At 45.4% G+C, this 25,623-nt stretch overlaps 1 protein-coding gene across 4 annotated transcripts in view; it reads left to right on the plus strand.

The window, feature by feature from the left end:
• The window catches only part of KCNH5 (potassium voltage-gated channel subfamily H member 5), a 568,772-nt gene that overhangs the window by 366,973 nt on the left and 176,176 nt on the right, over window positions 1-25,623 (plus strand). For 2 of the 4 annotated variants that reach the window (XM_029598143.1, XM_029598145.1), the window contains one exon: window positions 4,982-5,196. In XM_029598143.1, the coding sequence (XP_029454003.1) occupies window positions 4,982-5,196 (215 nt within the window). The remainder of the gene's footprint in view (window positions 1-4,981; window positions 5,197-25,623) is intronic. The other 2 variants (XM_029598144.1, XM_029598146.1) reach the window with 1 other exon arrangement.

Below are 25,623 nucleotides of genomic sequence, written 5' to 3' on the forward strand. Positions count from 1 at the left end.
TCCCTCAACAACGAGCGCTAACCCTCGTGTGTCTCGCTCACCACTTGCAGTCTCAGCATACAGCAACAGCTCGCCAATTCCTCATCCTTTTAGGACACATGGCGTCCTCAGTCCATGTCACACCAATGGCCTGCCTGGCCATGAGACTCATGCATTGGATTCTGAGGTCACAATGGATTCAAGCTGTTCAGCCTCTGTCGACCATTGTCCACATCACCGACTCACTCCATCTGTCTCTCACCTGGTGGACAAATCACAACAATCTCCTCCAGGGTCTGCCCTTTCAAGTGCCAGATCCTCAACTCATTCTCACCACCAACGCTTTCAAACTCGGGTGGGGAGCCCACGTGGACAATCTACAGACACAAGGGTCTTGGTCTCCAGGGGAAGCCAAACATCAAATAAACTTCCTAGAACTTCAAGCAATGCGATATGCTCTCAGGGATTTTCAGGAACGCCTGTCAAATCACGTCATCCTGATTCAGACGGACAACCAGGTGGCCATGTGAGGTGAGGTGATAGCAGGGAGGCACAGGCTCCTTCCTTCTGTGTCAGGAAGCTGCGCAGATTTGGTCGGAAGCGCTCTCCTACTCGATGTACCTCAGGGCCACCTACTTGCCGGGAGTGGACAATGTCTTGGCAGACAAACTGAGTCGTGTCTTCCAGCCACATGAGTGGTCTCTCAACCCCTCGGTAGCGACATCAATCTTTCGCCAATGGGGATACCCCCAGACAGACCTCTTTGTGTCCCCTCAGAACCACAAAGTGGACAAATACTGCTCCCTCATTCGGAGCGAGCGCTCTTAGCCCAGAGATGCATTCTCCCTCTCGTGGGCAACCGGTCTGCTCTATGCATTCCCTCCACTTCCTCTTCTTTCGAAGACTCTCGTGAAGCTATGTCAGGACAAGGGAACCATGATCCTGATAGCACCTCACTGGCCACACCAAGTGTGGTTTCCTATACTCCAGGATATTTCCATCCGCAGGCACATTCCCTTGGGAATGGACCCGCATCTGATCACTCAAGACGACGGATGCCTACGCCATCCCAATCTTCGGGCCTTGTCCCTGACGGCATGGATGTTGAATGGTTAATCCTTCAACCACTTAACCTTTCAGATTCAGTTTCTCGTGTCCTGATTGCTTCGCGAAAGCCTTCCACAAGAAAATCGTATTCCTACAAATGGAAAGGGTACACATCATGGTGCACTTCGCAGTCCCTTGATCCCTTTTCCTGTCCAATCCCAAGGTTTTTGGACTATCTCTGGCATTTGTCAGAGTCAGGTTTAAAGACCTCTTCAATCAGAATGCATGTCAGTGCGGTAGCCGCCTTCCATAAATGTGTCAGGGATGTTCCTATATCAGTACAACCCCTTGTAACACGCTTTTTAAAGGGCTTGCTCCATATCAAGCCACCCTATGTCCTCCGGCTCCTTCTTGGGACCTTAATCTGGTTCTTGGTCGGCTCATGAAACCACCATTCGAGCCTCTTCACTCCTGTGACCTAAAATATCTCACATGGAAAGTGATTTTCCTTTTGGCTATCACTTCAGCTCGCAGGGTTAGTGAGTTACAGGCCCTAGTTACCTATCCGCCTTACACTAAACTCCTGCAGGACCGGGCGGTACTCCGCACTCACCCTAAATTTTTACCTAAGGTAGTTTCGGAGTTTCACATTAATCAATCCATCATACTACCTACCTTCTTTCCCAGGCCCCATTCCAATCCAGGGGAACGGGCTGTGCATACCCTTGACTGTAAACGGGCTCTAGCATTCTACCTAGATCGTACAGTTGCCCACAGGAAGAGTACTCAGTTATTCATCTCTTTCCATCCCAATAAATTAGGGCAACCTGTGGGTAAGCAGACTCTCTCCTCCTGGTTGGCGGACTGCATATCTCTTTGCTATCAGCAAGCAGGCATTCCTTTTCAAGACCGTGTCAAAGCACACTCTGTGAGGGCCATGGCAACTTCAGTAGCACACCTACAATCGGTGCCGCTTCTTGACATTTGCAGGGCTGCCACCTGGAGTTCTCTCCACACTTTCGCAGCCCACTATTGCTTGGACAAAGCCAGAAGACAAGATTCCATCTTCGGCCAGTCTGTCCTGCGTAACTTATTTCCAACGTGACGTACCTACACCCTTCCGCCTGCCCGGTGGGGTTCAGGATGCCCTCTACCAAATTCCACCCCAGTTGTTGTGCCTGTTGCATGCCGTTGGGTACATTTGGTGCATATTCGGACATCCTCAGCTCGGTACTCACTCATATGTGTGGACTACCATCCTGCTTGTCCTGTGAGAAAGCAAATGTTGCTTACCTGTAACAGGTGTTCTCACAGGACAGCAGGATGTTAGTCCTCTTGAAATCCGCTCGCCGCCCCACGGTGTTGGGTTCATAAAGTTTTGTTATTTTATTTTTCGGCACTGCCTGTAGCTTTCAAATAAGACTGAAGGGGGACCCCTGCTGGCTGCAGGGTTAGTGCCATGCTGGACATGCCCAGTAGGGGCCAGTCAAAGTTCTGGAAACTTTGACAGAAGTTTTCCGTGATTGGGCTCCAACCTGATGATGTCACTCATATGTGAGGTCTAACATCCTGCTGTCCTGTGAGAACACCTGTTACAGGTAAGCAACATTTGCTTATTCTAGGGTTTACTTTAATACTTATAGTGCTGCATTTTCAAAGGTAGTTCTTCTTTGAGTCTTTGGAGTTTCTGCTATTACATTATGATAGATTTCCTATATGGGCTCTAAACCAGGAAATATGCTCCTGACTTGGCCCGGCATGCGCCTTGCATATTTTAAGACCTGCGCATAACTCCCGATATGTGCTCAAATCTCAAATATCCAAAAATGGGCGGGGTTTGTGCACAGTCTGAGCAGGTCATGGGCCGGCCGAGTCTGTAAAATGAATTCAGCGTGTAAGTATTTATGTGCACAAGCACGCTCCATGATCCCATATGGCATAATTTTATTTCTGCTATGGACGGCATGTAAGTCAGGTAACAAAAAAAAAATAGGCTAGTCAGTGGGGTTTTAAGGGTCGGGGCTAATAGGGTAAAAGGAGGCAAGTTAGCTAGAGGGTTTAGGAAGTCCTCTCCTTTACTGGGGTGAACTGAGAACGAACTGGGGAAACAGATAATTGTGTCAGTGGGTCTATCTACTAAAATTCCCCCCACTTACGCGCTCGAGTTGCCATTTGCATGCAGATGTGTGCGTCAATATAAAATAGTGTGCATATGTATGCATGTATGGAGAAGGTACAGAGAAGGGCTACCAAAATGATAAGGGGAATGGAACAGCTCCCCTATGAGGAAAGATAAAGAGGTTAGGACTTTTCAGCTTGGAGAAGAGAAGGCTGAGGGGGGATATGATAGAGGTGTTTGAAATCATGAGAGGTCTAGAACGGGTAGATGTGAATCGGGTATTTACTCTTTCAGATAATAGAAAGATTAGGGGACACTCCATGAAGTTAGCATGTGGCACATTTAAAACTGATCGGAGAAAGTTCCTTTTTACTCAATGCACAATTAAACTCTGGAATTTGTTGCCAGAGGATGTGGTTAGTGCACTTAGTATAGCTGTGTTTAAAAAAGGATTGGATAAGTTCTTAGAGGAGAAGTCCATTACCTGCTATTAATTAAGTTGACTTAGATAATAACCACTGCTATTACTAGCAACGGTAACATGGAATAGACTTAGTTTTTGGGTACTTGCCAGGTTCTTATGGCCTGGATTGGCCACTGTTGGAAACAGGATGCTGGGCTTGATGGACCCCTTGGTCTGACCCAGTATGTCAGGTCCTTATGTTCTTATGTATAGCCGAATTTTTTAACACGCACGCATATACGCGCGTCTTATAAAATCACCATGTCCATGTGTGCGTGCCGGCAAACGTGCGCCTGCGTTTGGTTCTTAAAATTTAACTCAAAGTGTCTGATAGTGAAAGGTGTTTGTGTTGTTGTTACTGAAGTGAAACCAGAATTGGAATAAATTTATTTATATTGTGAGTTGCAAGAGTCAACATCTTAAGTCTATTATTGGGGATAATTGGGGATAATGTTCTGTGGGAACCAAGTCTGTTAAAAAAAAAAAAAAATTAAAAAACCAACTGGATTTATTTTGAGATTCTGCCCCTTTCTATATCGATTTAAAACTTCACTCACCTCTTCATATAGAAGAATTGTTTGAATGAGGCTATAAAATAATTTTAATGGGTGACTGAAACTGGCTGGGTTTTTTAAAATTGCACAGAGGACCTTTAGTCTTTTTCTTATTGTGTCTTATATAGCCAGTTTAAATGCAGGGGCCATACTGGGGGTGAGCTTATAGTCTGGAAAAGTCACTTTAGCGTGACACCCCCCCCCCCCCCCGCCATAGCTTAGGATGCTTACCCTATCACTCTTCCAAATATGTCTCTCTAGAGATGCCACTGCAGGGACCTACCTGCTGTACCTGAATTTGTAAGTCACCTTCAACTGAGAATTAGAAAGGCAAGTTATAAATACAAATCCATATTTTGCCCAGTGCCTTCTAAGGAAGATACATTTTTATTCTGTTATTTATCGAACAGTATTTAAGTGGTATATTCTACAATGCCATGCCATCTGAGATCAGTTAATGCTCAGTTATTGTAGGTCCCTATGATACAGGAGTATAGGTTGTAGCTAACATGATCATGTGCATTTTCATACTTTTCTCCAGTTTTTTGGAATGTATTGCTTTTGGGTGCTTCGAGCAGGGGATATAAAAACCTTTTGAAAACAGGTGCAGGCATTATATTTGGAAGAGGCATATAGAAATATTGTTTAATTGTATATTTTAAATAGTTTTGAGTTTCATATTTTATGGTTGTATTTGAAAATTCTTATTATGTATGTTTGATGTTCACTGCTCTGAACAGTGTGGAAGCTGTGGATTATAAAGACTTCTAATAAATAAAACACATTATTTACTGATGATTCCTGTGTCCTTTCTTTCAGCCCTCCTTTATGCAACTATTTTTGGGAATGTTACCACCATTTTCCAGCAAATGTATGCCAATACCAACCGATACCATGAGATGCTGAACAACGTACGGGACTTCTTGAAGCTTTATCAGGTCCCAAAGGGCCTTAGTGAACGAGTCATGGATTACATTGTCTCCACATGGTCCATGTCAAAAGGCATTGACACAGAGAAGGTACGAGTGCATGAGGTAAAAATCCTGACATTATACATTTCAATCCATTTATGCTTCTCCAGGGAAGTCGGTAGGATAAACTGTGAATGTTACATAGACTTTCTTGGTTGGATCACCACTATTGAAATACTGGAAGGAAAAATGTCCTTTACCCTCATTTTGATAATGGTCATCTTCCATCATAAAATAACAGCATTACCCAAACGGCAACACTTATAATGTTGAATACAACAAAATGCAGGATCCATATATAGCCTTGGCTGTAAATGCCAAGAGAAAACTGATGACTTATAAATGGAATGAAGATTAGAACAGCATTGAAAAGTCATTAGGTCCCTGATACACCGATATAAAAGGGCTACTTTCAGAAAGTCTAAGTAATTGCAAAATCCATGGGCAATTTTTACCCATGGAACTCCTACCTAATTGCCAAAGGGAAGCTACAAATGTACTTTTGCTTTTGAAAATCGCCTACTTGGTTCATAGGTCAAAGGTTTCCATGGAACTTGTTCTTGCTTTTTTGTACGGTGAAAAGTTTGCTGGAAAACAACACATGTATATTTGAAAATCAAATCTATGTATGTTGTTTCCCTCGCCTGCCCTTTCTTTGGCTCCACAAATTCCTCCCTCAATATAGCTGAAAATATGGTTGCTGAGGAAGCCCATATGTACTTTTAACCAAATTGAGAATTATGGTTTTCAGACAGGCCAATTTACCTGACTCTATACCCAGGTATTGTTTTGAAAATTGCCCTCATTATATATCATGTATGTTAGCATGAACATTTGTTGTAATCTTTGGCGATATCTTTCATCTTTCTTTCTCTCCAAGTCCTACTTTGCTTCCTTTTGTTGTTTTGTTTTAATAGTAGTGTTTCTAAAATATTCTTTCCTTCTGCCTTTTCTGCTAATTATTTCTTAACTGTTAAAAATGAACATTTACTGTATTATTGTTATGGTTATAATTGATATAAAATATGATTGTAATCAAGGAAGGCTGACAAACCCTGACATTCACCTCCCCACATCCAGACTGCACCCTCGTAGGCGACCTGTTTCTTCAGATAAATGCTATAGGTAAAGAGAAGAAAATTATGCGTGTGCAAGGAAAATTATTTTGTTTCAGTTCATTTGTTCATATTAGGTGGGACTTTTTCATATTTTGGTTTGTTTAATGTTTATTTTGTTTTGTTTCATTTTGTTTACTGAATTGAAATAAACATAGGAAGGATAACTTTCAAATGTGTGCGTTGGCATATATGCATATAGATTTACTATGATATGCATGTATAATATACACACATTTTATAAAATACACGTATCTCTACCCCACAGCACGGGGGTATGTAGGCTTATGTATGAATGCATTCAAGCCATGAATATCGATGCATTGAACGCATATATTTTACCTATCTATTTTAAAAATATATGTGCATATATTTTACATGTGAAAGTAAAGAAGGACTTAAACCATAACAAGGAGGAGAAAAAAAAGTTACAATAAAACAAGGGAATACAACTGGGAAGTGGAAATGCAGCGGGGAGGAATTCGATAACTAATTACAGTAATGCATGTGGAAGGAAATCGTGAGGCCTACGTTTAATCTGAGTCACAGCTATGTTGTAACAATGTTAGTCTAGGATCAGGGGAAAGCTTGACCGAACAACCATGTCTTGAGTTTTTTTTTAAAAGCCAGAAGGCAAGATTCCTGTCGGAGGTCAAGGGGTATGGCATTCCAGATAGAAGGACCTGCTGTCGAAAAAGCCCATTCTCTGATGGATAATCGGTGCACGGCTTTGTTTGGAGGGGCATGTAGAGATCCCTTATACGCTTCCCTAATAGGTCTAGTCGTAATGTGTAGTTTGAGCGGGAATTGCAGGTTAAGGGGGACTTGATGGTGGATGCTTTTGTGAATAATAGTGAGAGATTTGTGAAGGATTTTAAAATTAACTGATAGCCAGTGGAGATCCTTGAGTATAGGCGTGATGTGATCTCTCCTATTAGTGTTCGTCAGGATTCTCGCCGCCGCATTTTGGAGCATTTGGAGGGGTTTTATGGTAGATGCTGGGAGACCTAGGAGAATAGAATTACAATAATCTACCTTGGAAAACAAAATAGCCTGCAGGACAGTTCTGAAGTCATGATAGTATAGTAGAGGCTTGAGTCTTTTCAGCACCTGTAATTTATAAAAGCAATCCTTGGTAGTGAGGTTTATGAACTTCTTTAAACTCAAATTTCTATCAATTATAACTCCCAGGTCTTTTGCTTGAGTGATTTGAGTGTTAGCGTGCGAGATCTGTTGATGATTAATATGCAAGTAATTGGAAAATGTACTCCCATGCCTTTTAAAATAGCAACCTTGCATGCGTAACTGTTGGCCCCGCCCATGACGGCGCTTAAACTACCTCTTTTTTACACACATAGATGTAGTACTCAAAAGTGAAAATATGCACATTTTTCGAATTGTTATAAAATATGGAATATGCGAATACAGCAGGGCTTCCCAAACTTGTCCTGGGGACCCCACAGCCAGTCTGGTTTTCAGGATATCCATAATGAATATACATGAGATACATTTGCATATATTGAGGCTCCGTGATATGCAGATTTATCTCATGCATAGTCATTATGGATATCCTGAAAACCCCATGTGCATGTTTTAAAATTTGCCCAAAAGTGAGCATATAGGAAGTACTAGTACCATGAGTGTTGAATACTACAGGGCCGGCATGCAGGAGGAACCACAGGTCAGCTCCATGCAGCAGCAGCAGTGGAGGAAGAATAAGAAGCCCTGTAGACCCTATCTGTCTGAGATGCATATGTGTGTGAGTGGGAGCCTGCCTGGGGGGGGGGTGTGTGGTGTGTGTGTGTGTGTGTGTGTGTGTGTGTGTGTGTGTGTGAGTGAATGGAAACCTGACTGAGATGGATATGTGCGTGTGAATGGGAACCTCCCTGGGATGGGTGTGTGTATATGAATGGGAGCCTGCCTTGAGGGGGGGGGGGGTGTGCATGAATGGGAGCCTATCTGGGATGAGTGGATGTATGAATGGAAGCCTACCTATGATAAGTGTATATGTGTGTGAATGGGAATCTGCCTGGGATGGCTGAATGTGGGAATGAGAGCCTACCTGGGATGGGTGGGTATGTGAATGGGAGCCTGCCTGGGATGGGTTGGTGGGTATGTATATGTGTACATGCATGGGAGCCTTCCTGGAATCCGTGGGGTGTGTATATGTGAGAATGGGAGCTTATCTGGGATGGGAGAGTGTGTGTAAGTGGAAGCCTGCCTGGGATTTGGGTGGATGCAAATGGGACTCTGCCTGGGATTTTGGTGGGTGGGAGTGAATGGGAGTCTGCCTGAGTGTGAATGGGAGCCTACCTGGGATTTGGGTGGGTGAGAGTTTGTGAATTGGAGCTTGCTTGGGGGATGTATGAGAGAGAGCATGTGAGGGTGGGAGCCTGTGTATGTGTGTGAGAGAGAGAGTGAGAGTGTGTGTGTGTGTGAGAGAGAGAGAGAGAGACAGCATGAGCGAATGAGAGCCTGATTCTGTGTTTGAGGGAGGAAGACAGGTAGAGAGAGTAAATAAAAGGCCCTATAAAAGGAAGTAGGGAAAAGACCAAGAAAGGAAACATGGGGGTGGGGGGGGGGGGGGAACCTGGGACCAAGAGATTCGAAAAATAAGAGCAGACAACAAAGGTAAAAAAAAAAAATTGAAATGTTATTGATTGGCATATGTTATCTTTGGGAATGTGCATTACATATTTGTATTTTATTCTTTCTTCAGTATTCCGATATTCAGGGCTTTCCATTGTATTTTTGTGTGCTTGTTTCTGCTTCTAATTTGTAGTCCCTTATTTTGTATTAGTTATGGGTCTCTCTGTATTCTGATCTGTAACTGAGATCTAGTATTTCTGTAGGCATGTAGTTTTTCCATAGGGCTTTGTAGCAGTACGGCTGGTGTATTAGTGTTCTGGGGCATGGTATAATATTTGCATTGCTGCCATGTCTTAGAGAATGTGTTATACCTATATGTTATTTTTATATTTATACGTTCCTACTGTACTGTTATATTTATACGTATCGTTATATGTACTGTTGTTCCTACTATAAACCGTTGTGAAGGCCAGCTCCAAACAACGGTATATAAAAGCACATAAATAATTAAATAAATACATAAATATGTATGTGCATCAAAGTCTGGGGAGTTTAATGAGAGGAATGAGAGCATGTGTGTGTTTGTGAGGATGAGCACGTAAGCTGTGAAAGAGTATATGAGAGAATATGCAAGTATGTTAGTGTGTGTGTGTATGTGAGAAAGTTTGTGTGCATGCTGCTACTAGTGATCCCTATCAGGATTTGGTTGCTGTGAGCATAAACTTGATAGATTTTTTACACCAAGGAAAGTAGTGCTCATTAGGGATGTGAATCGTTTTTTAACGATTTAAATTATTGTCTGATAATTTTAAAATCGTCATTAATCGGTAAGGGATTCGATACAATAGGAATTCCCTCGATTTATCGTGAAAAATCGTTAAATCGAGTATGGGAATTATTTGGGGGGAGGGCAGGAAAACCGGCACACCAAAACAACCCCTAAACCCACCCCGACCCTTTAAAACCAATCCTTTACCCTCCCCCACCCTCCCGAACCCCCCCAAAATGTTAAATTACCTGGTGGTCCAGGGGGGGAGGGGAGGGTCCCGGCGCGATCTCCCGCTCTCGGGCCATCGGCGCCATTTTGGCTACCACTGATAAAAATGGCGCCGATGGCCCGATAAAAAAAACCCCACCCCAACCCTTTACAAATTACCCCTTTGCTTCTCCCACCCTCCCGACCCCCCCCCAAAAACCTTTTACATGTACCTGGTGGTCTAGCGGGGGGTCCGGGAGCCATCCCTTCAATCATACCCTCGGTGCCGGTGCCGGTGCTGGACTGGTTTTAAAATGGCGCTGATCGCCTTTGCCCTCAGTATGTCACAGGGAGCGACCGTCGCTCCCTGTGACATACTGAGGGCGATTACCCCCCGCTAGACCACCAGGTACATGTAAAAGGTTTTTGGGGGGGTCGGGAGGGTGGGAGAAGCAAAGGGGTAATTTGTAAAGGGTCGGGGTGGGTTTTTTTTTATCGGGCCATCGGCGCCATTTTTATCAGTGGTAGCCAAAATGGCGCCGATGGCCCGAGAGCGGGAGATTGCGCCGGGACCCCCCACTGGACCACCAGGTAATTTAACATTTGGCGGGGGGGGGGGGGGTTCAGGAGGGGGGGAGAGAAAAGGGGTCATTTGTAAAGGGTCGGGGTGGGGTTTTTTAATCTGCTCAGGCCTCACTAAAAAATTAACGATGTGAATTGGAATCGGAACCGATTCCAATTCACATCTCTAACGATCCGATTTTTTTCTCCCTCCATCCGAACCTGATTGTTAAAACGATCGGGCACACAATTCACATCTCTAGTGCTCATAGGGTAATGAAAGCAAATGATTTTTGCATAGCAACCCATTCCTTAGAGGGAACATAGCCCATAACCTCCCATTCCACCTTTCTTGGGGGTCTGTATGAGGCTGCCTAGTAGAAAGGGGCAGGAGCAATCCCCAGTGCTCCTTCCTTCCTATGTCCAGTTCCAATTCCGTCACCAATCCACCCTGAAAATCTGAAGTTTAATGTTTTAAACAAAATGCAACAAGGGTTTTTTGTTACTTGTTTTCTTTTCTTTTAAAAACAAATGAACATCCCTCTCAAAATCCCTGGCGCTATTTGATCTGGGAAGTAGAGTTACAAAAGAAAGGATTGAGCCATTCACCAAGAACCGGGGGATCAAGGAAACATAAAAACAGCCTTATTTATTGAGCCTAAAAAAGGTTAAAAACACCAGACCCCCTCCCCAAGCTTCTAGACCAAGGTTTGCCAGCAAATGGACCCTCCCTTGAAGAAGGTGTTTTAACTTCAATAAAGAAGACTTTTACTTTGTTCTCTGCTTCTTGAATCCTCTTCGGCTGCTTAGTCTGTGATTTGAATTGCTTGATCATTTGTGATTCCTTTTTTTAACTCATTTTACTTAACTTCTGTGGCATACAAACAAATCACTTGCAAAGATTACATACTGGCAGAGTGGTCCATTTGTTACAACTGTTGCTAAAAACAACAACCAACCAAGCTACGCAGAAGTACATATCAGAAAGCTGTTTTTTTCGTCTCAATCAGTCCAAACCATAATAAACCCTGTAACAACAACCCCATATCCTTTCATGTTTAGATCTCTCTCCAAATAAAATGCTAGCTCGGTAGGTGAGCACATCTCAGAAAAGAAGACCATTCCCCCAATGACCTCACAATCAGGGCACTTAAAGAGTAGTACAGACGAATGGAAAACATTTGAAACTAGGGTAATCAAACGCTTTTAAACAAACACAAAAAGACTTAATAAGGACATTGGCTTTCTCACCCATTATCAAATGTAGCTCTTTTCAGCTGCAGAGTTTAACTGTCTCATCAAGTCTGGCATTCTTCCCATTCCTTAAACTGAATGTCACACGCAGAAGCCCAAGGCCTAGATGATTCTGTAGTATTTAAACTCTGTGAAACTGTACTGTTTCTTTACTGACCTGATGAAGAGAGGATAACACTCAACAGGCTTGTCATAGATGTTTTAAGTTGGTCCAATAAAAAGATCTCACCTACAGCGTGTTTGCTGACCCTTAATTCTACTCTCCCAAGAAACCAAACCTTAATTTTCCAATGTCCGTAATGCCCCTTGTTTGCTTACACTATGATCCAGACAAGTATTAATTTTCCGGAACGTGGCAAATGTAAAACTAGCAGCCAGCAACAACTGGGAAAACCAACAGTTTGTGTTAACGAGGATCAGTCAATCCTTCCCACCTACCTAAGAGACCTACAGCCCGAGTAAGGTGAATAGAAAGTCCAATAACGTCAGAAATTTCAAAACAGCTTCCAAAATTGCTTAACCCCAGATAGTTCTTAGAGATGTGAATCGTGTCCTCGATCGTCTTAACGATCGATTTCGGCTGGGAGGGGGAGGGAATCATATTGTTGCCGTTTGGGTGTGTAAACTATCGTGAAAATCGTTAAAATCGTGAGCCGGCACACTAAAACCCACCCCCGACCCTTTAAATTAAATCCCCCACCCTCCCGAACCCCCCCCCAAATGCTTTAAATTACCTGGGGATCCAGCGGTGGTCCGGAACGGCGGCGGTCTGGAACGGCCCCCTCAATTGAATCGTGTTGTCTTCAGCCGGCGCCATTTTGCAAAATGGCCACCGCAAAATGGCGGCGGCCATAGACCAAAATGATTCGACGCAGGAGGTCGTTCCGGACCCCCGCTGGACTTTTGGCAAGTCTTGTGGGGGTCAGGAGGCCCCCCCAAGCTGGCCAAAAGTTCCTGGGGGTCCAGCGGGGTTCCAGGAGTGATTTCCTGCCGCGAATCATTTTCCGTATGGAAAATGGCGCCGGCAGGAGATCGACTGCAGGAGGTCGTTCAGCGGGGGTTCCGGACCGCCGCTGAACGACCTCCTGCAGTCGATCTCCTGCCGGCGCCATTTTCCGTACGGAAAACGATTCGCAGCAAGAAATCGCTCCCGGAACCCCGCTGGACCCCCAGGAACTTTTGGCCAGCTTGGGGGGGCCTCCTGACCCCCACAAGACTTGCCAAAAGTCCAGCGGGGGTCCGGAACGACCTCCTGCGTCGAATCGTTTTGGTCTATGGCCGCCGCCATTTTGTGGCGGCCATTTTGCAAAATGGCGCCGGCTGAAGACAACACGATTCAATTGAGGGGGCCGTTCCGGACCGCCGCCGTTCCGGACCACCGCTGGATCCCCAGGTAATTTAAAGCATTTGGGGGGGGGTTCGGGAGGGTGGGGGATTTAATTTAAAGGGTCGGGGGTGGGTTTTAGGGGGTTTTAGTGTGCCGGTTTTCCTGCCCTCCCCCTTCCCCCGATTTACGATTTTTTGACGATAAATCGGGGGAATTGGTATTGTATCGTGGCCCTAACAATTTTTGACGATTTAAAATATATCGGACGATATTTTAAATCGTCAAAAAACGATTCACATCCCTAATAGTTCTACCACATACATAGATATGTTCCCAACTACCCGCATCCCCTCCAGTAAGTGGAATCCACCCCTGTATATAATTTAGAGAAATAGCAAGAAGTCTGATAAGTTCTGTGTAACAGTTTAACCATTAATTCTACTCTTCTGGTACAAGTGGAGATCCAGTGAGCAGCCATTTACCTTTCCAATCCCTTTCATTGAGGCTAATCATAAATCTTCATTTAGGGGTAGATTTTCAAAAAGCGCGATTTGGCGTACTTTTGTTGGCGCATCAGGCGCAAACAAAAGTACGCTGGATTTTAGTAGATACGCACGGAGCCGCGCGTATCCGCTAAAATCCTGGATCGGCGCGCGCAAGGCTACCGATTCCGTATAGCCGGCGCGCGCCGAGCCTACCTCCGTTCCCTCCGAGGCCGCTCCGAAATCGGAGCGGCCTCGGAGGGAACTTTCTTTTGCCCTCCCCTCACCTTCCCCTCCCTTCCCCTACCTAACCCACCCCCCCCCCCGGCCTTGTCTAAACCCCCCCCTTACCTTTGTCGGGGGATTTACGCCTCCCGGAGGGAGACGTAAATCCCCGTGCGCCAGCGGGCCGCTAGCGCGCCGGGACGCAACCTGGGGCGGGTCCGGAGGGTGCGGCCATGCCCCCGGACCGCCCCGGGCCGTAACCACGCCCCCGGACCCACCCCCGAAACGCTACGCCCCGCCCCGAAAATGCCGCGCAGATCGGGCCCGCCCCCGACACGCCCCCTTGGAAAACCCCGGAACTTACGCGAGTCCCGGGGCTCCGCGCGCGCCGGTAGGCCTATGTAAAATAGGCGCACCGGCGCGCAGGGCCCTGCTCGCGTAAATCCGGGCGGATTTACGCGAGCAGGGCTCTTAAAATCCGCCCCTTATTTATTAAAGACAACTGAGTCACAGTACCATATTTAGCTCACAAGATACCATGATAAGGGGGGATGATAGAGGGCTATCTCTAAGATAATGTAAATAGCCAGAAAATTATCACCAAATAATTGACTCACCCTACTAAGATTCCCCAAGGACCATAATGAGAAATTAGCCTTAGTGAAATGAGAAGGGAAATCTGGGTCGCCCAGAATGAGGACAGAGGAGAGTTTCCTGGAAACAGAGACATCCAGAACTGAAAACACAAAAGGATATAATGTATGGAAAAGTTTTCTCAACTTACAAGAGGCCCAAAAAGGCACAGCAAAAGACTTATCAGGAACTAATTCCCTTTCCATTGGAATACAATATTTATCCATGAAGTTATTCATCCAAAAAATAATACTGTGGCACAATAACAGACCCTAAAGTCAGGAAGCATCAGACCAACACATCTCTCTGCACATATACATGCATAAAAATGGGCAGTCTAGGGAACTTCCCAGGCGAGGCCAACATTTACATGTGTAAGTTGCTATTGTTGTGTTCCGCGGCTGTGGCACTCCACGACCGCGGCCCTCTACCTGATTCGCGGCGCTCTCTCGCCTCAGGAGCCCCGGGGGAGGGCTCCGATTTGGGCCGCCGCACCCGCGCGGCCTCCTATCCTGCTCGCTGCAGGGAAAGCCATCCTGCTTCCCCCCTCGCAGCATCTAGCAGCATCTCCCCTCCGCAGGGGAGATTAAAGATGGCCGCCGCCATCCTTACGCGCGAGGCCGCGCCTCCTCCACTGATTTAAAGGGGCCTAATCCCTTTAAATGGCTTCACCTGTTTTCTATCAGGCAGAGCAGAGGAAGTATAAAAGGCAGCTTCCTCTGCTCATCCAGCGACTTGGCAACGTCCACCAGCGCTGTCTAGTCTGCTTGCTTTGGTGAGTCTTTAAGCCTTGGATCTTGTTCCTGTTCCGTCATGACGTTCCCGGTTCCTGACTTCGGATTGGCTTACGGTGATTCTCTGGCGTACGACTTCGGACTGGTGAGCGACGACCCTCTGGCACCCAACCTAGTATTCCTTCAAGACTACCGTCTCCAAGGGCCCGCCTAAGTCCCAGCGGCCCGGGTCCCTACGGGCTCCTCCCGGGGGGACCGCGGGCTTCCAGGGTGAAGCTCCAGTCAGCCCTCGCACCGTCACCTGACCTCTCAAAGGTCCACCTAAGTCCCAGCGGTCTGGGTCCCTACGGGGCTCCTCCTGGGGGGACCACAGACTTCCAGTGGTGAAGACACTGCGTCTCATCCCGTCTTTTCATCACCTCCGCGCTCGCCTCAGTCTCCCGTGCCAAGGGTCAGCTGGTCCTGTCGCCTGCTCTGCCTTGCCACCCGATGAGAGAACCTACGGACCCTCCGAAAAGTATACCATCCTCCCGTCGGCCAAAGGTCCACAAGTCTGAGCATAACAGCTATTTTAAAAAACACGTGTGTAAATTTGCCAACTTAGCCTGGATTCACTATTCTCGTACCGGGGGTGTGGGCCTGCGAAAGCCAGCAGCCATCGCACCACTGCAGTGCGCTGGCTGCCGGCTTTCGCACCAAATAACTACACCAAAAAAGGTGTAGTTATTCGGCACGAAACTGGCGGCGATAAGGGTCCTTACCTTTCGCCGCCAGTGGGGTCTCCGCAGCGTCGACCCCTGTGCTGCCCCGATTCCTCTTCCGGGGCCGACTCCGCCCCAATCACCCTATCGCATGCGAAAGCTTTAGAAAATGACCCCCTTTTTAATATTGTATTTTTACACCTGCTAATTATCTGGCATAAGTGATATAAAAGTGTTTATTGTGGAGTATTGACTGGGTGGGAGATCTGGGTGAACTGGGGGGAGTTCAGGCTGAAGAACCAGGAAGATCTCGATGATAAGGACTAGGCAAACTGGTGGACTAATTGATAAACTGGTCAATTTAATTTATGTATGCATGTTTTAAATTGGCTGACTTACATATGTAAATCGGGATTTATGCAAGTAAGTCATACTTCACCCTCACACGGAAAATATATACACACATATTTTTAAAATAGGTAGAAAACATACGTGTTCAATGCATTGTATATATTTGCAAGTACATATGTACATATGTTACAGGGTAGAGATGTGCATATTTTATAATACACGCATATATAATACACGTTATGAAATACTTGTATGGATCTGCTATACGTGCATATATGCTATAGCTCGTACTTGTTTGAAGGTTAGCCTCAAAGTGTAAAAGAGTTTTATCTGCCTTTAAAAAAAATTGATTCTTAACTCTTTGCAAAACAAATGTTTAATTTGTATTATCTATAATTAAGTCAGTCTCTGCCCTTAATGAGGTTTGGAAAAAGAATCTGGGGTTCAATTGGGCAATGAAGAGAGGGAGGAGTTTTTTCTTAGGATTTGCAAAAAGAATTCCATTAGGGGCAGATTTTCAAAGACCTACGCGCGCCAGGCCTATTTTCAAAAGGCCCGGCGGCGCGAGTAAAGCCCCGGGACGTGCATATGTCCCAGGGCTTTTCTGAATGGGCGGGACGGGGGCAGTCCTGGAGGCGTGGCCGAGGACTCCGGCACAGGGGGATTGTATGCTGGCAGTCGGCCGGCAGGCGTAACTTCCAAAACAAAGGTCCGTGGGGGCGTTCTTTAGGGCTGGGGGGGAGGGGAAGGGAGGGGAAGTTGGGGGGGGGGGGGGGTGAGAGGGAACGGGGAAAGCCAGCAGGGCTCCCCGAGGGCTTGGCGCACGCAATTTGCACTAGTGTGCACCCCCTTGCGCGTGCCGACACCTGATTTTTTAACATGCGTGCAGACGATTGTGCTGCCCCATCCCCCTGCCCAATTCTGTTTTCTAATACTTAAGTTTAAGTGTTTTTCCAATAACCAAATATACAATAGAAAAGCAAGGGGGCAGTGCAGGATATTTTCCTTGTACATCTCACCATACAAAAAGAAAAAGAATATTCAAATTCTGGTGTCATCTAAGTAACAGTTACACAAACTCCCTCTACTACCAGGCACATTGACATTGTGAAATGATGCAAAATCCTGTAAAAAGAAGACAAACACTCAGGACATATTCAGCAAACCTCAAACCTGCCATATCATAGCAATACTGACCTGCAGGATTCACATATCAGCAACTCCTACCTATGAAAGGGCAGCGCTGCAAAGATTACACCGGGCTCTATATACAAAAATGCACCTCTTGTAAGTAAAACACAACGCACAAGACTTCTACAGATCCCTACACACTAGCAGAATACATCGGCTCACCTTGATCACACTTGCAAAACACAGAGAGACTGTCACCAAATACAGATTACAATTTACAAATGTTACCTCCTCACAGCCTAACAGCCAGCCTCCGGCACATTCAGTGCACAATCGATATTTTAAAATCAAAGCACAATACAATCATTACCTTTGAGTAATAATTCATTTTTTTTAAAATTATATTTGATTTACTACTCAAAGATACAGAATTCCCCTAATGAGTACTGTAAAATTACATCAGGCACAAGCCACACAGGCACATGCCTTGATCACCAAATTCCAAAGGTAGCCACAAACTGGGACTCCCCCTGCTGCTGTCAGGTTTCTGTGGACAAAATCTTCCTCCCCTGGTTCTCTGCCTATGGGCACCATAATTTTACATCCAACCCTGCTTGAAACATTCCACAGCACTCTTCCCCCCCCCCCCCCCCCCCAACATTTCTTCTCCCAGGCTCACTCTACCTTCCCCGCCTCAACTCCCATCTTACTCCCCTCATAACCAGCTTCAACCCCCTCTCTCAGCTAAATGCCCAGTTTGCTCCCTGCCCCCTCCCTCTGCTGAATGTCCTACCCAGTTTTTTTTCCTGTCTCATGCCCCCTCCCTCCGCTCAATGCCGTGCCCAGGTTGTTTCCTGCCCCATGTTCCCCCCCCCCCCCTCTCAATGCCCTGCCCAGGTTGTTTCCTGCCCTGTGCCTCCTCACTTCATTCAATGCCTGCCCTGTGTTAAGTTGCTTCCTGCCCCGTGCTCCCTCCCTCTGCTCAATGCCCTGCCCAGTTTTTTCCCTTCCCGGTGCCCCCTCCCTCCACTCAAATGTCCCGCCCAGTTTGTTCCATGCTTCCCTCCCCCAGCTTAATTCTCTGTCCAGTTTGATCCCTGCCCCCCTCAGCTCAATACCTAGCCCAGTTTTCTCTCTGCCCCATGCCCTCTCCCCTAGCTCAATGCTCTGCCCAGTTTGCTCTCTGCCCCCTTCCTCTCCCCCTCAGCTCAATACTCTGTTTCAGGTTACCTTTTCCAGCTCCAAACAGGGTGACACCTCTGCCCCTCTCTTCTGCCCAAAGCAAAGCTACTGCTGTGCTGCCTCAATCCTCTTTGCCGCTTATTGTGACCACCAGTCCCACCCAGGCTGACACAGGACACGCAGTGCTGCTTCCTTCTTAACCAGTCCCACCCCAATGGAAACTTCTGTTGCTGCTCCTCCTGCCAGGTTTCTGACTGGCCTCCGCACAGTTAAGTTGTACCTACCACCCTCCCCTGCAGGTGCATCCCCTGCCAGTTCTAGCCATTGGCTGCCTGTGGGGTCAGGTGGGCCAGCCATTGGTGCAGAACTGAAATAAAAAAGAAAAACAAGAAAAAAAGGTGGCTGTCGCTTTTGGGTCCCGCGTGTCAGTGCTTTCTCTTGTTAAGCTATGCTACAGATTCATCTCCTGCAGGTCGGCAGCTGCTCAGGTAAGCAATTATTTTTTAGACACTTGCTGTGTCAGCATAGCATGCTTCCTCCCCTTGCCCCCCACCCCTGAGGCGCTGAATCAATTTTTAAAGGCATATCGCTGCCTGCATGCACCATCGACAGCTGTGACTGTGCTCCTCCCCGCTCTGCACTCCACCAGGTCACCAGCCAGCTGATCTAGCACTGCTGCCCCCCCCCCCCCAAGTGTGCCGCCCCGTGCAAATGCACAGTATGCACACCCTGTCACACCGGGCCTGTGGATTGATAAGATTACTAAAGTAAAATTCCCACTTGATCCTGCATTTGCATTTCTTGGACATAATTTGAAAGCACATTGTTCTGACTCTGTTAGACACCCTACACTGATTGTTCATTTGTTAGAAGTGGCATGGTACCCCATTCCATTGCATTAGAATTCCTCTTCCAAATCTCCTATCTCTTTTGTGATTTATGCGGAATTGTTGACACATTGCGTGAGACTCTTACCCTGATGTTACAAGATTTGAAAACCCTTTTTTAGAATTTGTTGATAATGGAGAATTGGATCCATATATAGGGTGATTGTGTTAATCGATGTTTTGTCCTTCTTTTCTAGCTGGCATTTGTTTTTCTTCTCTTCAATTTCCTAGCTTTTTCTTTGTTTCTCAAGAAAGCAAAAGGTCAGGAGGAAGAAAGGATTGCCAAAGAGGTAAAGTGAGGTGCCAAAACATTTTTCAGGTATAACAGAGAAAGAAGAAAGGTCCGAAGTGGTATAGTGAACTTGAAAGGTGACAAAGATCAGTGTGTGAAGAGTAACAAAGAAATATTAAACAAAAAATACTTCAGTTCGGTGTCCACTAAAGAAGACTCTGGAGAAGGACCATCACTGGTTAACAAGATCGTAGATCGGGGTGGAGTAGACAGAACCCCATATACAGAAGAGAATGTTTGGGAAGAGCTCGGAAAACTGAATTGTTCAAGGCCATGGGGCTGGATGATGTACATCCCAGGATGCTGAGGGTCTCAAGGATGTGCTGGCGGGTCCACTGAAAAACCTGTTCAATAGATCCCTGGAAATAGGAAAGGTGCCATGAGATTGGAGAAGAGCAGCAGTGGTCCTACTTCACAAGAGTGGTAGCAGAGAGGAAGCTGGAAACTACAGGCTGTTTAGCCTCATCTCAATGATGGAAAAATTGATGGAGAAGTTGCAGAAGGAAAGGATAGTGAACTATCTACAATCCGGTGGCTTGCTCGACCTGAGGCAGCATGGATTCACCAGGGGAAGATCTTATTGATTTTTTTGATTGGGTGACTAGAGACTTGGATCAGGAAAGCGTGCTCGGTGTGATTTATTTGGATTTTAGTAAAGCTTTTGATAAGGTCCCACACAGGAGACTATTGAACAAAATGAGAAGCTTGGAAGTGTGTGCCAAGGTAGTGGCATGGACTGCAAACTGGTTGAGTAACAGGAGACAGCGTGTAATGGTAAATGGAGTCTACTCTGAAGAAAGAATGGTGTTAAGTGGAGTGCCACAGGGATCGGTTTTGAGACAGGTTCTATTCAATATCTTTGTGAGCGACATTGAGGAAGGGATAGATGGTAAAGTTTGTCTATTTGCAGATATTACTAAGATCTGCAACAGAGTGGACACGCCTGAAGGAGTAGAGAAAATGAAAAGTGATTTAAGAATAGGGATGTGCATCGTTTTTTTGATGGATGAAAATACGATATTTCTAATCCGTCATGTATCAGGGGTCCCTGAAAACGATAGGAAAACACCACAAAATTTTCGTGCAGTTTTCTTATCGTTTTTGTTTGGGGGGAGGGGGGAGAAAGGGCACACAGAAAAAAAAATCCTCAAATCCACCCGACCCTTTAGAAATCCCCCACCCTCCCGACCCCCCCCCCAAACTTTCCTAAAGTACCTGGTGGTCCAGCGGGGGTCCCAGGAGTGATAACCCGCTCTCAGGCCATCAGCTGCCACTAATTAAAATGGTGCCGATGGCCCTTTGCCCTTACCATGTGACAGGGGCTATCAGTGCCATTGGCCGGCCCCTATCACATGGTAGGAGCAATGGATGGCCCCACAATTTTTTAAGATGGCCGTCCATTGCTCCTACCCCCATCTGGACCGCGGGAAACATAATTTCCCACGGGTCCATGATACCAAAACCGGAACCAATTCCAGCACCCGATTCACATCTCTATTTAAGAAAGCTTGAGGACTGGTCTAGGATTTGGCAGCTAGGATTCAATGCCAAGTAGTTCAGAGTCATATATCTGTATGTATAGGCTATGTGTTGGGTAGTGAAAGGCTAATGTGCACGGACTGGGAGAAGGATCTTGAGGTGATAGTGTCTGGTGATCTGAAAGTGACGAAGCAATGTGACAAGGTGATAGCTAAAGCCAGAAGAATGCTGGGCTGCATAGAGAGAGGTGAGAAAAAGGAGGTGGTGATACCCTTGTACAGGTCCTTGGTAGGGCCTCACCTTCAGTACTGAAGCCCGTTTCTCAAAAAGGATAGAGACAGGATGGAAGCAGTCCAAAGAAGAGTAACCAAAATGATGGGGTCGGCATTGGAAGACTTATGAGGAGAGGCTGAAGGATCTGAATATGTATACCCTGAAAGAGAGGAGGTACAGGGGAGATATGATACAGACCTTCAGATACCTGAAAAGTTTTAATGATGCACCATCATTAAACCTTTTCTGTTGAAAAGAATTCAGTAGAACTAAGGGTCACGAAATGAAACTCCAGGGAGGATGACTGAGAAACAATGTCAGGAAATATTTCTTCATGGAGAGGGAGGTGAATGCCTGGAATGCTTTTCATGAGGAGGTGGTAAAGATGAAAACAGTGGCATCATTGCTACTACCTTGATCAGAGCATAACCAGAAGTCTTGAGCTTAGCTCTAGTGTAGTGATGACAAATATATAATACACATCCCCAAAGTGACACTAATGATTATTATTACTGACAGTCAACAGTCACCCCCACATCTGAAAATGATCTCCCACTGATTTTCTGATCTACCAGCCCGATAATTGTGCATCTCCAGAACTTTCATTTTCCTGAACTCTGAAAGGTTCTCATTACTAGAATAATCAATAATGTATTCATAGGACCACACAGATGTCTTGAGCACTTTCTATTAGACACAGAATAGGAAAAACTGAATACATCTGGCCCATAATCTGAGAAGTACAGTTGGGCAGACAAAGATAGTGGAAGCAGTGATATAGTACCATATTATAAATAACCACATAATGTATAATGAGAGAAGTCATACTACAAGCAGGGGAGTGAGCACAAAGATTAAAATAGACAGAGAATAGATTGCTGGAGACTGGGTAGCAAGGTTTACTATAGTGGTAATAACTTAATAAAAAGTACACTTGTTTCACTGAAGTACATTATGGTATGTGAAATGAAATTTTAGCAACATAAATAAATCTAATGGGGGTGCTATGAAAGCTTGTTTCTCTTAAGAAGAATAATGGACTTCGAACATAAATCCCATAGCATAATAAAATTTGTCAGTGAAGTAAACTGCCTTTGAAAAAGGCAATGTGATTTACTCTTCAGAAATGTTCATTCCATGTTTGAGATTTTTATTTTTTAGTGGTAGTGCTATGTCAGCTGATATGAACTGTTTTTCAGAGGATTTGAGTGTGCTAATCATGTAATTTTTAAAAATATCTTAATCACTTGGAATCTATTTATTATGTTGCGATCTAAGTTGCATGTTGAACAGTAGACATTGTGGTAGTGGTCTGTGCACTAAGGGGTAGATTAAAAAAAAATGTGCACGTCCATGTGCGCGCGCTACCCGGCATGCGCACGTGGATGAGTGATTTTATAACATGCACACGCCAAAAGCCATTTTGAATACTGGCAGCCGATCGCTTTTGCCCTCACTATGTCACAGGGGCCGACTGTCGGCCTCTGTGACATAGTGAGGGCAAAGGCGATTGGCGCCATTTTGAATATTGGCATCCGATGGCTGGAGTGCAGGAGGTCGCTCCCAGACCCCCGCTGGACTTTTGGCAAGTCTTGTGGGGGTCAGGAGGGTCCCCCAAGACTTGCCAAAAGTCCCTGGTGGTCCAGCAGGGGTCCAGGAGTGATCTCCTGCACTCGGGCCGTCGGCTGCCAGTAATCAAAATGGCGCCGATAGCCTTTGCCCTTACTATGTCACATTTGTCACATTGGTGCCATTGGTCAGCCCCTGTCACACGGTAGGAGCACAAGATGCCGCCGATGGCTATGTGACAAGGGCTGACCAATGGCACTATTGGCCCCTGTGACATAGTAGGTCAAAGGCTATCGGCGCCATTTTGAAACCGGCAGCCGAGGGTGTGAGTGCAGGGGATGGCTCCCGAAACCCCCTGCTGGACCACCAGGGAGCTTTGGTAAGTCTTGGGGGGGTGGTCAGGAAGGTGGGGGGTTGTAGTTAATTTAATTTTAGCGGGGAAACAAATAGGAATTAATGGATAAACGTATCGGAGGGTCCCCTTGCCGAATGCAATGTATCTGCCCACCAACGAATACGAATCCCGAATGCAATGTATGGTGTCCCTCTGCACATCCCTAAGGCACTGGTCAGATGGGGGAATGGAGGAAAAAGGGAGAGGAGGCTGCATGGGAGTGTGGTGGAAATGTGCGCTCAACAAGGAAAAAAGTCACTTACCATGCATTTCTGTCATCCATTCCCTTTAAAACAAATTATTGGAAGGGGAGGAGGCAGTTGAAGTTCATGGCAAGTGCATTTGTCTCTGGTGAGTAAGTTCTGGAGGAATCTTTCAAACCCTGATGTTAGCTAATAATCATGTACTATGAACACTATTTGTGTATGCATGTTAGCATTGTTATTGATTCTTCGACAGTAACGCTAACACTCACGCAAATGGCCTAAAAAAAACAAAAAACAAATGGCCTCATTAGGTATTAATTCTGGATGTACTATTCAGCATTAATACCTATGAAGTGAAACATCCTCTGCCTTCCCCCACACACTGCAGCAAAGTTACCCATACCTCATGAGGCGTAGTTAAATTTAGAAGCCTTAGTAGACTGTGTCAACGTTGGCTTCATCTGCCTCCATCTGAAACATCACATTTGGTTTCCAGTCACCCCCCTTCACATACCCTTCAACTTTGAAACTACTTATGTACTTCACCGATACATCAAAGTGCCTTTCTAGCCTATGTTACATCCTTTACCTCCCCATGAACACCAAAGGTGCCCTCCGTCCCTAAGCACCCCACTTGCAGTAACATCAAAGGGCATCTGGATACCCCATCCAATCCTGTGAATCAAGAGGATTCTAGTCCCAGCTCACCTCTTCAAAATGTCTTCTGAATCTTCACCAGCAGGAGGAAGCCTGTATTCCTCCTGCTGGCAGAAACACCAAATTCAAAATATAATCCCTCACTTGCTAACCTGCATGCCTAAGCAGGTGGAGGGATACGTTTTTTCTTGGGGGGAAGGGACCAGGAGGACCTTTTATTCAAAGGGGGTGACGGTCCTATAGGACTGTTTTGGTGAAAAGGGAGAAATAGGAGTTGAGACATAGGCGGGATAGGCCCTGAAAAGCTCTTTGATTTCTTGGGATGGAAGGTAGTGTCCAGAAGGCCCTTTGGTGTATGTGGGGTGCAAGAGGAATGGGAATAGGACCTGGAAAGCCTTTTTGGTGTTTAGGGAGTTGGAGAATATCAGGTCTGGAAGTCCTTTGGTGTTTTCTTGATCGGAGGGGGGGAGGGGGGACAGAGAATCCTGCATTGTCAAGCTTCCTGTTACCCATCCACATTTATCAGGGTCAGTTAATGTGGGGGTAATAAGGGGTCAATTTTCAAAGAGTTTAGATGCCTAACATTTGCAGTTAGGTTTCTAAATTGGCCCTTTTGAAAATTTACTAGGGTTGAATGCATAAATTTAGGAACCAGTTTCATTAGGCCCCTAAAATTAGGAGCTTAAAAAGTGGGTGGCTAAAGGGTTAGAGTTAGAGCAGAGAAACAATTAGGAGCTTACCTTTGATTTTCGGAATTAGGCACCTAATTTAAGTTCCTAAATCTAAGAAAATAAATAGCTGACCTAAATTTTAGCAGCCTAACTTTTAAGGTCCGAAATGTATGTGAATTTTCAGCTGCAAACTTAAGAGTGAATTTTCAAAACTTTACGCATGCAAACATTAACAGATAGGCACGTAAGGAGTCTCTAATTGCATATTCCATATCTTATAAAAGTTGAAAATACGTACGTATTTTCACTTTCGAGCACACATATTCACATTAAAAATAAAAAAAGGGTGGTCTAGTAATGTTCTGAAGTGGGGCCAACACTTATGCTCATAAGTTGGTATTTTAAAAGAGACACACGCACATTTGCCAATGTTATGGATTTTTACACCTACTAATTATCTGGTGTGAATGATATTAAATGTGTTTATGGTGTGGGTGGAAGGTCTGTATGAACTAGGGGAAGGGCAAGGTAATGAATCAGTAAGGTCTCGATAACCTGGAAAAGGACTGGGCAAATTGGTTGTAAAACTGGTAATTTCCTTGATGCACACGTCTTAAAAATACACCAACTTACGTGCATTTATTTGTATATTTTTTTACATAGGTAGAAAATGAATATGTGTTCAATGCATAGGTATAATGTTCTTTCAATGTATTGCGTATAAGCCTAAATAAGTACATGTGTTGTGGGGTAGAGCAATGCATATTTTATATTTATTTATTTATTTAAATTCTTTTACTA

Source organism: Rhinatrema bivittatum, chromosome 4 (assembly GCF_901001135.1).
Source record: "Rhinatrema bivittatum chromosome 4, aRhiBiv1.1, whole genome shotgun sequence".
NCBI classification, from domain to species: Eukaryota; Metazoa; Chordata; class Amphibia; order Gymnophiona; family Rhinatrematidae; genus Rhinatrema; species Rhinatrema bivittatum.